Source organism: Chroicocephalus ridibundus, chromosome 9 (genome assembly GCF_963924245.1).
Source record: "Chroicocephalus ridibundus chromosome 9, bChrRid1.1, whole genome shotgun sequence".
Classification (NCBI taxonomy): Eukaryota; Metazoa; Chordata; class Aves; order Charadriiformes; family Laridae; genus Chroicocephalus; species Chroicocephalus ridibundus.
Window position 1 is genome coordinate 13,964,082 of NC_086292.1, and position 18,415 is coordinate 13,982,496.

The following is an 18,415-nucleotide window of genomic DNA, read 5'->3' on the forward strand; positions in this document are numbered from 1 at the left end:
CCAAAGCTGTGAAATACTAAAACAATGGAAGCTATTTACTCCAGCAAGTTTTCCATCAGAGGTGGGTGTTTTTTTAAAAAAAAAAAAAATCTTCTAAATCAAGGCTTCAAAGCAAGTGGAGTAATGGCTGCATCAATCTTCAACATCTAAAGGTTACATAGATTTTATTGGTTTGTTTTCAAAGACTTTGCAGCTACAGACAGGAGATCTATTAATATTGAATTAGTACAAGGCAACCAAAACCATGTCTAAAAGCAGATCTGAATTTCAGGGAGATGTTAGCAATTTCTTGCTTTGCCTGAGGAATTACCTGCAGAGGAAATATGCTGCCTTTAACTCAGACTCGGTAGAAAATGTCCGTGCACCAAGAATTTGGCTCAGGGAATGAAGTTCTCCAAGTCAGTTTTACCTGATGGGTCCTTTGTTTTGTCATCAGCTGGATCGTGGCCTTGTAGCCTCACAGGAACACGCTCCTCCCCTTCTGGAACAAGGCACCTCTTTGGTGGCAGCCCTAGCTCGCCGAACCACCCTGAGGTTTGATCGCCCCTGGGAGCTCTGCTGCCGTCCACAGTCACTGCTACTGACGATTAAGGCTGTTAATGACCTAAAGGTTCTGGTGCGCTCTTCTCACTGGATCTGCTCGAGTAAAACAACTTAAAAATGGCCCCACTGTGTTAAGACTAAAAGCTTTTGGGGAAGGGGAGAAGACTTCTTCCCTGGCCCTCCATTCTTCACAGGAACCTCGTTGCTCAGTGCAAACTCTACACAATTATTTTTTTTTTTTCCCCATAAAATGTGGTCAACGTGACAGTCTACACATTAGGTAGACAGGACCTGCAAGATAAAGAAATCCCTCACGGCCAAGCAAGCCTACATATTCTTTAAAAATCACACCTGCCACCATAAGAGCAATATGAAGCAAATGTATTGAAATTATTTTAGATGATACTTCAAGATATTCTTTGCTACACATTTTGCCACATTCGTCTGTTGAATGATGTTGCTCCAAGTAGTGCAGGCAACGCGTTGGTTACACCAGTCTAACTGGTTCTGCAACACAGTTTTGCTTCAAGAGGTTGAAACAACTTCCCCCTCTCAGACAGTAAGGAGGCCAAGCCCAGACAAAATCCCATGTCTAAAGTTAGACATAAAAAGCACAAAACTGAACTGATAACCGGTATAAATATCGATAATTATACTGATAAAAGCAGTGGCGCAGCTGATGTAACTGACAGAAATGCTGGTTTAACTCGGGGAGTTTAGTGACCCGCTCCTGCTCTGGCCGGCGAGCTGCAGGCGCCTGCCCACAGGCTGTTCCCGCAAAGGGAAGGAGTTCAATCACAGGAAAATATCCCGAAACACAGCGTTAGTCTTTAACATTGACATGAACTGCAAATGCTTAAATTAAAATTGACCAAGCCGCACAATTAAGGAGAGAAACATAAAAAGAAATGGTGATTCTTTTTCCTTATTTTATTGGGTAAATGATTTAAAAGGTAATAACAATAGTGTTAAAACTACTACAATATCTTTCCACAGCCATATCTCACAGACCCACAGATAACCTTCTAGATAATTTTTTTTTTTTTTGCTTTTTCCTCATTTTTCTCTTTTTAAGCCGTACTTATATTAAAATGCCCATTTCAACAGTTTCTTCACACTAATAGCAATTAAATGTGGAAGGAAGGAGGATCTAGTTAGAAAGGAAGGGGGTTGGGGTCATCTGTGATATTGTGGTACTCAATCAAGTTACTAAGGAAGGAAGGAGAAGAGAGGCCTCACAAGCTACTCCAGGTAGCTCCAAGCCCCTTCTGTGTCACCATTGCATTAAAGATAACGCAAAATGCTGGTGAACAATTTAAAGTAACTTTTTTTGTAACATATAAAACACTAAAATAACTTAGAAACTAGATCCAAATATCTTGAAAAGAATCAACTTTGATATACAAAAACAGTCATAAGTTGTTACAAAAGTTTCAAACAAAAGTTTGTTTTCTCAGTGCGTTTATGTACCAGCGCAATTACTGGGTCCAGAGCAAAGAAAGAGGTTTTTATTTTTTATTTTTTCTTTAACAGTAATAAAAAACAAGGAAAACATATCTTTGTATATAAAGAATCATTGCTGGTCTTAAGAATAAATGTAACCAGAAACCCTTAAATCTGAGAGGCACACTTTGGGTTTCTCTTTTTTTTTTTTTTTTTTTGAACTTTTTTCTTTTTTTTTTAAACATAAAAGGAAAGTCACCAGTTCATTTAAATGGAGAAGATATTCAGACTCCCCAAATAAACTTAATTCAATTAACATCACTAGCAAAAATCAGTTAGAAACTGTACAAAAATAAAAAAGTTAACACATTTAATCCTGCAGGGGTTTTGTAAGGACTGGAAGGCAGGCTTTAGGAGCAGCATTTGGGCATGGCTGGAGGCTTCTTTGGTTCGATCTAACACACATAAGAGATGTCACCTACTCCAGACAACAATTTTAAAAACCCGCACATTTGAAGACAAGTAAAGAGGTCCGTATACAAACGCCAGGGTGTGCAAATGGGTTTGACCGCCTTGATTTGCTAGTGTCTCTGAGGTCAGCCCTGCGGCGTGCCCCCCGCGCGCTGGGCAGCGGGGCTGGGGCGGCGGAGTGGGTGCTACAGCGGGCTAGGCAGAAGGAAGGCCACTCGAAGCGTGACTAATGGTTTCGTGTCAAGCCTACGGTTTTGTTGTCTAACTCAGTTTACAGAACAGGGGTTTTAGGAACATCAGTCAAAAGAATTAAAAAACCCAAAAACCCCAACAATCTCTTTAAGGAATAAGGCAAACTGAGTAGTGCTCATAAAAAAATTAGCATTCCAACTTAAAAAAACCAGTGAAATAAGCTACTTGGCTGTACCTTAACTTCTTATAAAGTACCCCAAATTAAAGAAAAAGTGTCCAAGCCCAGCAATATATCTAAAAGGGTACTACACAACTACCAGGGAATGACATTTGTGAACGCAACTGCTGATCAGCTTTAAGCAAACAGACCTATTCTGTCCCAGCGCGTCACAGTGAACTGCACGTTCTCTACATAGAAACCCACAAGAACACAGAAACGATCCATAGCGTTTTCAGCACTCGCGTGCTGAGGAGGTAGGTGCCCTGGAAACACTGTAGATAGATTGATTATTCCAATCTTTTAAAAAAAATAGCATACAATCTGATTGACCACAGACTCTGTAACAGTTTTTTAATTAGTGATACAAAACTCTGGTCCAGAAGGGTCTGGCATTAGCTCATTTCAAAAGCACACCTTTACAGTTTGTATAACACCCTTTTAACTATATTTTTAAGCAATAGCTACTAAGAGATAGACGAAAATGCATTGTGCATTATGCTGTATACAAAAAGGAGACAAAACTATCCTTTTCCCCCCCAAGCCATGGTGGGAAGTATTGCTGACCTTGTCCTTAAAAACCTGCAGGATTGTTTATTCATCAGTATATCATTATTACACTGGTAAGAAATTCTGTATAACATCTGCATATATCGAAGATTTTTTAAAAAATCTGATATGATTTTAGATCCGCATGACCAGTCACGTGACCTGCTTGAGGTTGATTAGCACCTTTCAATACATATATATTTTTATATATAATAGATCTTTTTAAAAAACTTCTAACAATGAGCTCATACAGAAGCATGAGCGTGCTGTAACGAGATGACAGATAAAGATGGGGTTGGATGACTTTTTTTTTTTTTTGCAGCAGAATGAATCAGTTTGTGCTCAGTTTCCCTATAAGGGCAAGAAAAAAAACCCAACACAACTCTATCAGGTAGCCACTTGTTCGCGATTTCCACTTGAAGACTAAGCCATTCAAAAGTGTTCCCCAAGTAGAAACAAGACAACAGTATCATCCAAAATAGCCTCTGTATAAACATCTATTAATTTTTGCAGCTTCTGGCTGGCATCTCTTGGCTCCTGAAGTTTCAGGTCCTCTGCTTATAAATTAAGGCATCACAACTGAAAATGTCAATATTTGGACATCAAATGCTGTGGATGAAGGAATACCAAAGACCTTCTACAAGAACCTCCATAGAAATTAAATGGCAAAGCTAACCTCACGTAAGGGACGAGCATAATTTATCCATATCTGGTTTTGAAACCCTATTAAAACATTTTTACAATTAGTCTGTTTTTTTTTTTAAACAACTGAATTTTAATTGGTTTTATCTGTTTGAATTTTATATATCTCTATATTTACAAACATTCATTATTGAAAATAACTGGAATTTCTGCTTACTGTGGTTTTCTCACTCGTATTAGGAAGGTCTTTTCTACACTAGATGGCATGTATTGTCCCCTAGAATCTGCACTGAACTACAACAGGTTTCAGTGGGAGTTCTGCAGGCACATGCGCAAGGAGCTGCCTCCTACCGTAGCCTGGGCTTGCAAATGTACCACGCATACCTTTTACTAAATCCTATTTTTACAGCGGGAAAAAGTTCCAACGGGTTTTCTTTCTTCGACCGTGTGGAGGGGTATCAGAATTATTACACAGTACTTACAGCTCTCAAGTACTATTCCTGCAATAGATGAAAACATGTAAAATTATGGCATACTTGTCCTGTGCTTTCACAACAGTCTTTTTTTGCTTTTTTAAACAATAGTTAACTTTATCTAACTGTTCATGACTTGATAAAAACAAGTTCGAAAGCAGAAGAAAGAACAAAACAGGGATTTTTCTTTTCCAAAATAGGTTTGCTATAAAAAAAAAACAAAACTCACTTTAAAAAAATCCCCAAAAACCTGACGCCAGAGCAGACTCAATATGGTTTGCTAGAATGTCTGGCATATTTGCTATATTTTTTCTATGAATTTTATATATAAGCATATAGTTATGTCATAGTCAAAGGCACTAAAATCTAAATCCATTTTCTTCCTAATATGACATCTGCTACTCACCAACCTGTTTTTAAAAACAAATGTCACTCCTAATTTGAGATCCTCAGAAAGGCATCCTCTCATTACAAATGCATTATTATGACTGGTCTTGCCGGGGCTGGACTGCCCTCGATTCCCAGCACAGAACGGGAGACAAAGGTATCTGGTAGCCTACTGGATTACGTCATGCCCAATCAATTAGACCACTTGATTCTGAAAATGCTGCCATGTCGACATCACCTCTCATTGTACGTGTAATTGCTTCTCTTCAGCCAAAACAGCATTTGGATGTCAGCCGTGACATGCTGGCTGTATGTGCTGGAGCTGAAGATCATGTATACAGCTACATGAAATCTTTCCTGTGGGGGTGAGATATTGTACACACAACATTATTAAGAACGTTATGAAAATGCAATTCATTGTCTAGTATAATACCTGAATCCGATATGTTTCATTCCCTGGCACACCTATTAATGCAAATGCCACGAATGCCTTTTTGCTAAGCAAAGCATCCCTAACTGTAATCCTTAAACTCTTCCTTCCATCCACAGTCACAGAAAGCCTTGATTGATATAATTCAATGTTAATGAAGTAGAAATTTAAAATTTCATAAAAAACCCAAGGGCTATATATGCTGCAAAAAAATCTGCAGTGACTCAATAATAAAAAAAGTATGGGATCTTTGTAGTAATGCAGTTTTCCCTCCCGTTGCCATGATGAGCCTACCCAACTAAGAAGCCTCAACATGGCAACGGAAACTATCATCATAAAATGGTACAGTAATAGAGATAGCTAGACCAAGAAGGGGCAGGGTCTCCGGGGAAGAGGTCTGCAGAGAGGTCCAGTGACTGGTCATGCGGCTCAGTGTCAGGAATAATGGTTGTATGGTGGAAGGGGGTGCCCAATACCATTTTGGAAGTGATGATGCTGACGATGGGCAAGGTACTCTGTGTAGCTCATCGTCATCTTCTCACTACGGTACCTAGAAAAGAACAAAGCAGCACATTCAAAAACTGTTAGCAGGAAGCTGTAAGCGGCACTAAAAGTACTGCACTAGTGGTGTGTTTAATGATAACAGCTCTGTACTTGTGATGACTAACTTCATTTGCACAAGGGCAGGGAGGGAACCACCATGGTTGTCAGGGTCATTCTTGACTCACATGATGTAAGTACTTAGGAAAAATATTTTAAGAAAACAGAAATGTTAAAAATTGTTGCCAACTATGTTGCTCAAAGTAGAGGGAATAGAAAGTCATGATGATTTTTGAGAATGTCCCACGTCTTCAGCCAATTCTCTACATAAAACCTAGGAGAAAAGCTGTAAACAAGCACTACAGATTTTTGGGCTGTTTTTAAACAATCAGTATCAATTGTCTGCCAAATTCTGCTTTTAAAATAATCCCAGCTACATTAAACGGAATTTCGTTATTTTTAGACTAGAACCATAGAATATCTCAAGTTGGAAGAGACTCAAGAATCATCGAGTCCAACTCCCCACTCCTTGCAGGACTACCTAAAACTCAACCATATGACTAAGTGCATCCTCCAGATGCTCCTTGAACTCCAAAAGGCTTGGTGCCCTGACCACTTCCCTGGGGAGCCTGTTCCAGTGACTGGCCACCCTCTCAGTGAAGAACCTTTTCCTAATGTCCAATCTGAACTTCCCCGATGCAGCTTCATTCCACTTCCTCATGTCCTACTGCTGGTCACCAGAGAGAGGAGATCAGCACCTACCCCTCCACTGCCCTGCTTGAGGAAGGTGTAGACTTCCTCAAGGAGGAAGGTGATGAGGTCACCTCTCAGCCTTCTCTTCTGCAAGCTGAACAAAACAAGTGACGTCAGCCACTCCTCTTAAGTCTTGCCCTCGAGGCCCTTCACCATCATGGTCACCTTCCTCTGTAGCCACTCTCATAGTTTGACGTCCTTCTTGTATTGAGGCGCCCAAAACTGCACACAGCACTCAAGGTGGGGCCGCACCTGTGCAGTGTCGCGTGGGACAATCACCTCCCTCGACCAGCTAGCTATGCTGTGCTTGATGCACCCCAGGACACGGCTGGGCCCTTTGGCTGCCAGGGCACACTGTTGACTTGTACTCAACTTGCCATTGACCCAGACCCCCAGATCTCTTTCTGCAGGGTTGTTCTCCAGCCTCTTGTCCCCCAATTTGTACGTACAACCAGGATTACCCTGTCCCAGGTGGAGAATTCTGCACTTGCTCTTGTTAAATTTCATACAGTTGGTGATTGCACAGCTAATGGGCAATCAAAGTCTATCCAGATCTCTCTGCAAGGCCTCTCTACCCTCCAGGGAGTCCGCAGCTCCTCCTACTTTAGTATCGTCAGCAAGCTTAATGTACATTTGACTCCTGCATCCAGGTCATTTACAAAAACGTTAAAGAGCACTAAAACTGAGCCCTGGAGAACCTCACTGCTGACTGGCCGCCAGCCTGAGGTAACTCCATTTACTAAAACTCTTTGAGCCCGACCTGCCGGCCAATTGCTCACACAACGTATTACGGACTTGTCTAGCTGTGTGCTGGACATTTCTTCCAGAAGGTTACTGTGAGAGACAGTATCAAAAGCTTTGCTAAAATCAAGAAAACCCACATCTACTGCCTTCCCTTGGTAAATTAGATCAGTGACCTTGGCACAAAAGGAAATTAGGTTGGCTAAGCCGGACTTTCCCCTCGTGAACCTGTGCTGACTATCATCAATGACTGTGTTGTCTCTCAAGTGTTTTGCAATAGCTCCTAGAATAACCCACTCCATAAAGTTACCAGGCACTGAAGGGAGACTGACAGGCCTGTCATTACCAGGGTCTTCCTTCTTACCCTTCTTGAAAAATGGGACAACATTTGCCAGCTTCCAGTCGCGTGGGACCTCTCTAGGCTCTCAAGACCATTGAAAAATAATGGAGAGAGGTCCCACAATTACATCCGCCAGCTGTATGTAACTAAAAGCAGAATCCAGGCCCTGACAACAAATATTTTGGATGTACTTGCATCAGTATTGACAACAAGGAACATATTGCCACATTTACACTTATCTACAGAAGTGTAAAATCTACGCAAAACCAACACTATTCTGTATTTCCACAAATTTCACTACGAGAGACCTTGCATACGGGATCTGACAGATGAGATTTGGTGAATCCAGCTACCGTCATCTAAGATATTGCCACCTCTCCTTTCTATCATATTTTTCTTCTGGAGTTGCTCTGGTTGTTCTCTCCTCTCTTAGGTCTGAAAAAACCCACAACAGATGGCCCAACCACTTGCACTTACAACCCAACACAAAAGTTTAAACTACTGTGGAGCTGCCAACTGCAGCAATTAAGGTGGCAAACACATTTGCTTTTGTTGCCACTTTGCCAAAGGAACAGAGCAGAACATCTTGCACTTGCACCTTTTTGCTTCCGTGGACGCGCTCTCGGAGCACCAAAGGTGCCCACACTTCCTTGGTACAGTGTTTGTTAACCACGTATAACTGAACAAGCGGCCGCTGGTCCTTGCTGAGAGATCAGCTGCAGCTCCTCTGGAATTGATGTGAATGGTACGTGGCGCTCTGCACTTGACGAGTAAGCTGGTCTGTGAATGAAATCCCCTGCCACTATGAAATTAAACCATAAGCTTGGCAGTTAATGAAGTTGGTTGTAAGTGGGTCAAAGCAGGCCAAAGGCAGCCTGACTACAGTCACATCTGCTCATTTAAACAGATGGAAGAGAAAATGCAGTTACTGCCTTTATGCATTCTAGACCCCTGGAATGGGTACGCTGCTTTCAGCTCCACTATTTTTTAGTTCTCTTCTTCAAAACACGGCCGGAACTACTGGGTATTGACTTGAAGTGAAGATAGTTCCAACTAGTTTTGGTCAGCTTAAAGCCTTCTTCACACACAAGGCAGTTACTTTAATTCAGAGACTTGAAAAAGAAGTCAAAAGCACTTACTCAACTCTTCCAATAGATATTTTACTGTATGACAAGAAGTTATTAAACTGAGGCTCTAAAAAAGGTGGTCTGATGCTGGGCAATGGTTACTATTTTAATACTACTGGTTATAACATGTCAGCAGAAGCTGAGTTTTTAAGCAAGTAGAACAGAGAGACAAAAAAAAATATTTCTTCTGAACATTAAAAATTATGCTTTGTTTATTCCACTTATCAGGCCAGTGATTTTGCTAGCAGTTTGGATGTTTTGAACTTAAATAAACTGAACATGGGGGGGTTGGTGTTTTTTATTTTTGGGGGGTGGGGTGGTTTTTTTGTTTGCTTTGTTCTGTGCTCACATGCCATTGCTCCAAACAAAATCATACAGCTGGAAGAAAATGTGCGCTATATAGAATTTTTGTGTCTTGGAAATATATATTCCTTATTTACTGAGGTGTACAGAAATTGTCATGTAAGAACTATAGCGCTGTTACTCTTGCTCTCAGCTATCTCTGTACATTCTTTTTGAACAGAAGATGTGTGTACAGCAGAAATAAATTTAAAGGAGATTGGGGTTCTGCATGTGGAAATTTAGCTGGATTCTGTAAACCCTTCCTCCCTAATTTAACCTTCAGAATAGCATGTTTTCCTTAGTCACAGCTACTCTATAGTAATCAGGTTCCTACAAGAATTCAGAATTCTGAACAGCCATATAGTCACAAAGTCTTTACTCTTCATCCACAAGATCCCTGAACCAGTAATTCCTCTAATACTAAAATTTTTTTTAAGAAATGCTTTGCCTTCTATCTGGTCCAAGCTTAAACTGCTGGTAAGTAATAGCAAGATTCCTAGATGAAGATGACAAAAGAGGAAGGTGAAAGGAACCAAAATCTCAGGTCTTTGTCCTATAAAAGTGCATAAACAATCAGGAGAATCCAAGTATTTTCAACTGTCTGAAATGAAAGTATCAGGGGCAGGGAAGTCAAGTCAGGTGCACCTAGCTGCACTAAGAAGGAAAGAATTTCCAAAGAAACCAGGACACAGGAACAGGAGTAATACAGACAACATTTTTAGAACTAATGCTGTGACCCTGTGGGTCCCTAATAGTTGATAAAAGACAGGAAGGATAACGGTTTTGAACAAAGGATTCTAACTTTGTTATTTGTATTTATAGTAAGTCAAGCGTGGCCTCCCTGAAGAGGATGAATAGTCGATACTTCCTTATGACATAAGATTTAAAACATTCTTATTTCTCCAAGCATGGAATAGATAACTAGAATTTAACAGTCATTTTTATACAGCAAGCTTATAAAAATATAGTTTTAGAGGCGTTCTTATACACATTTACTCCCCCACCCTTCACCATACAACTAAAATATTATGGGCAGAATATCTGCTGCTAATTCTAAAATATTTTGGCTCCCACCCACTAAGAACCCTCAAGAACACATTTTATTAAATTAGCAAAATCAAAATACGCTAGCGTGTGAGTGACAAAGTATGAAATAAAATACTAAATTCATGTCTTCATTTCTGAGAACACCCTGAAATACCCTGACACTGTTTAACTAGTCACTGACTGCCAAAGCAGCTCCCTAGTTTGCACACCTCACCCCCGTCAAGGTAAGGGACACTCCTTTACTCCACAGGAGATAAACCAGACCCAGCGCGTTCTTGGAGAACTGAACACATTACTGGTATCGAGGGGTCCACGACTTACAGCAGCAGACCCACAGCGTCCCATCTGCTCAATGCCAATTGTCAATGGCAAGTCATCCTCGTTACCAACAGCCCCTGAAGATCCATTACACTCCATGAACAAAAAAAAGAAGGAAAAAAAAAGCAAGAGCTAATACACTGCTAAGATTTTTCAGATTTATGAAACAAAATACACAGGTACCCTGATATATATATATAAAGCTTGATACTTAACCACAGCCTTGTCTTTCTTGCTTAGTGCCACTAACCTCTATGCAAGGCACAGATATTCTCAAAAGTCCGTACTGCTGTTGTGAAAAGAAAGAAATTAATAACAGATAGAGGAAAGCTTACGATTAACATCTGAAATAAGCACTTAACAGGAATGAACACATCACAGTATTACAAGACCAGGACTTATGTGTAGTATCCCAAGATGCATACCTGGTTAGCTTTATTGTTTTCCTGAATTCATTAGTAATCGGAGCTTTGTAGCCTCCTTTCCTCAATAAGGAATCTATGGTTTGAATGTGGTCCCATCCTGTTGGATTTTACAATAGTAAAAATTAGTGAGAAATACAGCAATAAGAATAGATGTTACAAAAATACCAGAGTAAGTTGTGTTATTGACAATGAAAGCGCTCTGCTGAAGTTCCGTATAAAACATAGAACATTCTTCCCTACTTAAGAGCAGCAGAAGGAAATATGACATATAGGATTTCTTTACACACAAAGTTCACTTTACAAACAACATATATTTTAATCGTGTAGTTGAAATATTTTAAAAGTGGACCCACTATATCCAGATGTCCTAGATTGGGGGCGAGATACAAAATTAAATTTTTCTGAAACGTTCAGGTACGCTCAAGTATCACAATCACTTTATACATGATAAATGGCTATGATGATATGAAAAATTAAATTTCTCTATAAAATGAAATTTAAAAGAATTATTAGTTGCCCATGTGCAGAGAACATCAGAGTTTAGACTTCTCCATAGATATCACTTAACTTTACAGTGAGACGTCTAATTTCAGAACTACTATACCATATCATATGGGTCTGGCTAATTAAAAAAAAAAGTGATGGATTGAAAATAACATTACTGTTCTCAGTAAAATCTTCATGCTGTTCAAAACTCCTATTCATTGATTTCAGAAAGACTAATACTTTAAGTAGCTGTTAAACATATTATTTCCAAAAGATGCAATTAGATTAGTCACATTTAAAAAAAAAATAAAATAAAAGAGTACTTTTGGGTACATAAAAAAATACAAATGGGTAGTTTTGGGTACTTTAAAGAGTCAGATTGCAATGCATGGTCTGCTAAAACTATTTAGAAATTTAAACACAAACACTGCACCCCCCTGTTCCTGAATTTCAAAAAAGCTTGTTACGTGATCACCAAAGGTCTTGACAAAACCCCACTTCCCTAACTAGCCAACCTTAAGTCACAAAAGCAAAAAAAATTGTCTTGGAAAACCTCTAAACTTCTAAGTGACTATTTGGAAACAGAGTTATCAATTAAAGGTGATCCTCAGTAAAGGTTTCATCCTATTATTTATTAGACTAACTCAAATTTAAAAAGGCCAAAAAAAAAGAAAAAAGCAGCAATGCAAAATGGAAGATTGAGACACACTGTCAAGTTTGGAAAAAAACCCATAGTGAGTAATCACAGTTAGCTGCTTAGCCCAAAAGATTACTATTCAACAAACTCTACTGTAGTTTTTTTAATTCACAAACTTAACTCTGTGCCTCTACTGAAAGGGACTTCAACGTTATTTTGGACTTTCACAGTGAAAGCAATTCCCTTCCATCCACCAAAAATCCCAGGAAGAGTGTGTTTATAAAAGGCATCAAGTACTAGCAGAAAGTACCTAATTGGAAAAAAAAAAACAACCAACAACTTGATTGTTGCAAATTTAGGCATAAATCAGCTGTTCGGATTAACTGACCAGACATCCCATCACTTAACAGAGCTTTTGCGTGTCACTAGTGTCACAGCATTAACAACTATATGAAAACTGACAGCCTTTAACAACTGTAAAGCCGGGTGACAGCACTGTACCACCCCTCCAACTACACTGCATTTACGACTTGTGCAAAAGACAGCTACAGTTTACTGAATCCCTATAAGGAGACCGATACAGGCACGTAATTGGCATTTTATATAAGAGTCTTCTTACAATTAAATATTGCTCCATCATCTGACATCAGTGCAAGGTCAAATATTGCATTTTAGATTTATATGTATGTTTAAATTCTTCACCAGATCATATGAAATAAAGTGCAACAATGACCTTGCTCCTTTGCAACCTCCGGTAAGTAGGTGGCGGTGCGTTTTGATCCTTTTTCATTGATGAATTCTATTCTAATGCCATGTACACCCACCTGCAAGAAACAGGGAGCTTAATTAGTACATTAAAAGAAAAAAGATACAAGAGATTTCTAACATGACAAAACCCCAAATGCCAACCTTTCAGTGCTTAATACCATTTTGCAAAGAGTTTGAAGAGGTGGTACTGCAGCGAACGCAATCTTGTTGAGAAATGTTCACCTTGCAGCCTTCTAAGGGCTCAGCAGCAGCACAAATATGGTCCTCAGCTCCCACCACGGAGCTTCATTTCTGGGCTGAAGGAAAGCCAGCTGAGATGCAGAAGTCGTTCTGTCTCCGAGTCTACTGTCTCCCTCTGACACTGTCAGCAGTGTTGCTGCTGATAAAATCACCCGGCCACCAGACAGAATCTGCAGGCAACCAAACAGCTGGCAAATCTAATGATGCTTCAATTAAAAGCAGGAATTTTGTTCCAAGTAACAACTGAACAATGAAAGATTTGTCGCACTCCGAAGTCGAACCTGGAACCTTCAAAATTTCTGCTAATGTAGGATGAGGAAAAGGAGATATTCCAAAACATTCAGCTTCAAACTTCTATTTCCATACTACTAAGTACTCTACTGACAAAATGCCAGCACAGAAATCTAATTATATTTATAAAACCTAATTATATTACTAATACCAAGGAGTCAGACCTATATAAAGTTGAACTGACAAAAAAAAATAAATTAAAAAAACACCATAAATTGAGGCTAGGCACCTTTCCAGGGCATTGTTTAAGCACCCCTGTTTTCAAGGTACAATAACTGTGTTGAGAGTACCTGCACTCGCATCGGGCATGCCAGAAAAGATATTCCATTGCCAGGAAGTTTTCAGTTGCTTTTGAGTTCTGTGCACAAACACAGAGCATTAGTAGACGGACATTTTTATTTTCATGCCCACAGAACTAAGATGTTATTGCCATTTCATTCCAAAGTTCCCAACATTCTATGTGGAAATGAATAGTTTATGTTTAAAAGGGTATCTTTTTGGTATGGCATTTGGTATGACATTTCTTTTTGGACACAAAATTAATTGAAAAATGCTGTAACAGTTTTTCCAGTGACAACCTATTTTACTGTAACTGCATGACAGTCAAAAAACAAATAATGAATATTTACAAAGCCCTACCACTTAACATATTTGCTTATATTAAGACTTTAATTATCTTTATAATCTTTATATACGATATAAGCATGGGGAAACGGGAGGAAGAGTCCCTCCTGTGGCTGGCCATGGCCTCAACAATTTTTCCCCATGAACCTAACATTTCTTAAATAGGAAAAACTGAGACTAACAAATTTAATTCACTGCTAATTTTAACGTGATATTTCGTTACCAAACACTCCTAAACCTAACTTTCATAACACGGACTCATGATCACTAGAGAGATCAAATCTGTATACTCAGATGATGTAATTATGAACCCAAAGGACCTGAAAGTAAAACCAAGCAGTGTTAGAAGCTGAATTGAGTCTACCCAGTTTATTCCAAGAACAGAGTAAGTTTTTGCAGCTGGTGATTTTGTAACTCTCTATATTCAATTGCCTAAGCATTAAGATCAAATATTTTCAGGTTTTGCACACCTTCAGTTCCTGCGGAATATTAGATTCTAAGTTCTACGCAACTGGTTTTCATAACAGTGATCACGTAGTATCCACGAGAAACTAACCAGCAGCTCTAGTGAGGTATTAAACATGATGCAACATTCAGGCAGCAGGGAATTGCATTGCACTGGATGTTTCCCATTAACCGTTTTAATGGACTTTTAGGCCCATGTCTGTAGAAGAAAAAGATGCAAAGCAAAATGAATAAGGCAACACAATTGCACCCACAATTCCTCTGGTTGGGAAAATTTCCTAGCGTTCTGTGAAGCATGAATTCCAACTGCGTAGCTAAGCAGTACTCTTAGTCCAGTACAAATGGCTTTTCATTGTTTAGCTCCAGTTAAACAAAACCAGGCCCGAGTTCAACAAATGGAAGCCACACACAAGCAAAATAAGAATGATCCACGCTAAGATTGGCACGGGCACAGTTAGGAATTTATTTTTACTTCCTCAGGAGACCAACATTCCTGCACTGGCTCAGCACAGAACTTTATACAAAGCCTACGGCACGCTCCTCAAACTCAAAATACCGATACACTACAGGCAAGTTTCTGCAGAACAACATCTGCTGTGCAGTTCAGAAGAACAGACCAAACAATCTTCTGTAGATGGAGTTCAAGTTCTGTATCATCCATTACCATTTATTAGGGAAATGACTACATACAGGTATCCTCCTGAGCTGCAAAAAGACCCCACAATTGTTGTATCAGCCTCCCAAACGGACAGGGGTCTCTTTAGACTGTTGCTATTGGGAGAGGAAAGTGAGATGAGACACTTAGAAAGGCACCAAACCAATCTCCTCCAACAGAAATATTTCTACAGGGTTTCAGAGCATGAAATACTTACTGTATGCCGTGTATCCAATACTTGTGGATATAAACTTTTTGTCCCACTGTGTAAGTGGCCAGAGGCTACCTAAAACTATGTCCAGTGACAATATTAAAAAAACACAGACCTTTCACTAAGTCTAAGGATTGCATTAAACTACATTTTTTTAATTTTACTCCTGAAGAGACCTCAACAGAACTACAGACTTTGTTGTGTATTTATACTCATTCATAATCATATATACACATTTTTTTAAATGAATCATTTATTTACAAACACCTCAGGATGGGGGAAAACACGTGCACACCACATTTATTGTTTTGCCAAGCGCTTCTGGCACTTGCTAGATTATTGCCTGTAGTACGTCTCCCTCGATTTCTATCTCAGTTGGGCTAAGAAAAAGTTGTTCCAAAACCCACCCCAAAACTGAACTTCAAGCAAGTCTCATGGTCGACTGTTCTGACTCAAAGTTCCAAACACAGGTTACAAATCTGTTCCTCTTGTACTGACTCTCCAACCAGAGGAAGAAATAATGTTATTCTCGTTAGACTATCGACACGGAATTTGGATAAGCATCTAAAACATCAAGCCTTGTTGGAATTTAAGCTTCTAGTCCGCTGTGGAGTAAATTGTCATTCTGTTCACTTTTATCTACTGCACTGAAATCTGTAAGACATTTGCATGCAATTATCACTAATTAGCTTAAGATGAATTAATTGTAATTTTTTTTTTTTTTTCAGATCAGGCTGTTCTGGGTTATGGCTAATCCTTCTACTGACTTATGGTTTGTCAGCTCAATCTTTGAAGAGCAGCAAGCTATAAACATTTTCAAGCAAAAAAGATGGACTGTAACTTGTACAGTATTCTTTATGGTAGCACATAACGTTATTTACCTAACTACTACTACTAGGGAAATAGCTCCACACAAACTCGGCTGGAAACGGAACACCTCAGACTAAGTGACTATTGCTACTTATTAGAAGCTGACTCCACTTTTTTATTAGCTGAATTCTACAGCTTTTTAGCCCCGCATTTGTAGCAAATATACTGGCTTCTTTCTCATCATCTTCAGCAGGGCTTAAATACTACATTCTGTTTAATAATGGAGGGAAAAGACTACTCAGGAGATACGCTCCCTGCTTCATCACAATCATTCTTTTTTTAATGAATCATTTATTTACATATATGAAATCACTGAATATTGTCCAAAGAGAACAAACTCCTCCTCTGGTCTAACGAATATAAGCTGCAAGAGTTGCCAACGCTGCTGCACTTGCAGGAAAGAAAGAATTTCCACAACTCTTGAATGTATTAACTTTGTCAACAATGAAAAGCCACCTTTCAGTCAACATTATTGGCTACAAGTATTTAAGCTAATATTTAAACCAGTGCACACAGGCTAAAGGCCTTTTGTATCAACACAGCAAGTAACACAATTCTGCAGATTTTACTTTACTGAAGAACGGCAACTTCAGGGCAAAGATCTCTTTCAAGGTATTTTAAGGAAGAGCCACTGGTCAATTCTAGTTATTTATTACCCTGCCGGCAAGACAATAACGTTTTCAAAAAAGTTTCTCATTATAATTACATACAATCACAATGTTTTATGATGTTTAATAAAATAATGCGGAGAGGGTCTGAATTAGCAAGACAGGCTTTACCTTCGAGCAAAACCCACCACAGATTCTTAATTAAACTGATAAGAAATTAAAAAGGTGTTCATTTGCTATAAGATGGAATAGAGAGGGAATGAGTAGAGGCACTTTGCTTTTCTCTTCTGTATTTCTAGAAAAACAAAAGCACACAGGGGATACACTAAATCATTTGCCATTGTAATGCACCTTGCAGCCATACCCTCGCAAGGACACAGAGCCTGTGGCACCAAAGCTGGAATTGCAAGATATGATCACACCGTATATATGCTATTTCTGGGATCTGAATCCATCCACAGGACCTCTGAGTGTTGGTTTATTTGCCCAAATTGCTGACTTAGAACTTCTGTTTGGTTTGTGAAGCTTGTTTCTCAAGGACCCAAAGCCATCATACTTCACAGCAATCTATTCAAACTCTTCTACATTCCTTCTTTGGCGTGCTGCTACCTACACACACACTTCCCAGGGCAACATGAGATGCAAGCATATCTGCATTAAGAGTCAACAGCAAAATTGGGAGGCATCCTGCGGCAGGAATTCTAATTTGTGCAGGAAAGAAAAGACTTGTCAGAAGGACAGATCAAAAACATGAGCTCAAGAATGGAAATATGGATAAAGCACAGTTTATGCAGGGAAGAATGCCTGCTAGCAATATCAAATATGTTTAAAAATAACTGGTCTTTATGACTTGTCTCTCAAGTAGTCCTTTGATATCTGATCTTTAATAGAAGAGCGGTACTATCAAAAGAAAGAAAAATATCTTAAGAGTTTCTCGTGTTGCCCATTTCTCTGAGAGAGAAAAGGCTGTGAAACTCCACCCCAGCAGCAACTGGACCACAGCGATAGGTGATGGGTTCTGTCTGGCAGAAATGAAGGAACAGTTCATACGCTCCCAGTGTTCATTTCAAAGCCCTACATCTGTTCAACCACTAAAGTGCGCTGCAATTCCTGTAAAGTCACATGTAAGTAAGAATGCTAAATTGTATTTTAGGAAGCATCTTTGTGAACCATGACATTGAAGCGGTCCTTTAAATGTTTGCACTTTCTCCAAGGTACTTTTATAAAAGGCGAAAATGGCAGCAATTTGAAAAATCATACGGGAGCTAATAGCAGTCAACTCACTCCTCTCTCCTCTTTACTTGGTTGAAGTTTCTGCTGCAAAAGGATCACACATTGCTTTTTACAACTGAAATATTAATTTAGTTAGTTTGGGAAGATAACTCATCAATCAGAGAAAAGAACATCTATCACTCTGCTTCAGGATACAGGAGACACTCCTGAGCTGTGTCTTCGAATAATCTTGTCTCTAAGCCAGCAGAGCACTGCCACTTGTCTGAATCAGCAATTTTGAAATACTGTGACCTCTGTCAGCAAATTACTGAATTAGCTCCCACAAGATCACCAGCAGCATACCTACA

The 18,415-nt window shown here is 39.3% G+C and overlaps 2 protein-coding genes across 3 annotated transcripts in view; one reads left to right on the plus strand and one right to left on the minus strand.

Annotated features, from left to right (window-relative positions):
• TMEM164 (transmembrane protein 164) overlaps positions 1-16,385 on the plus strand; it is a 60,246-nt gene extending 43,861 nt beyond the window's left edge. Inside the window, exon 7 of the mRNA XM_063346594.1 lies at positions 16,086-16,385. Within this exon, the coding sequence (XP_063202664.1) occupies positions 16,086-16,304 (219 nt within the window). The 3' untranslated portion in view covers positions 16,305-16,385. The remainder of the gene's footprint in view (positions 1-16,085) is intronic.
• Positions 1,150-18,415, minus strand: part of AMMECR1 (AMMECR nuclear protein 1) — a 109,605-nt gene continuing 92,339 nt past the window's right edge. Inside the window, exons 5-8 of one of the 2 annotated variants that reach the window (XM_063346592.1) lie at positions 12,837-12,927; positions 10,981-11,077; positions 5,824-5,897; positions 1,150-5,274 (exon numbers count right to left, since the gene is read on the minus strand). In XM_063346592.1, coding sequence (XP_063202662.1) covers positions 5,207-5,274; positions 5,824-5,897; positions 10,981-11,077; positions 12,837-12,927 — 330 coding nt within the window. In that variant the 3' untranslated portion in view covers positions 1,150-5,206. Of the gene's footprint in view, positions 5,898-10,980; positions 11,078-12,836; positions 12,928-18,415 lie in introns of both variants that reach the window. The other variant, XM_063346593.1, reaches the window with a different exon arrangement.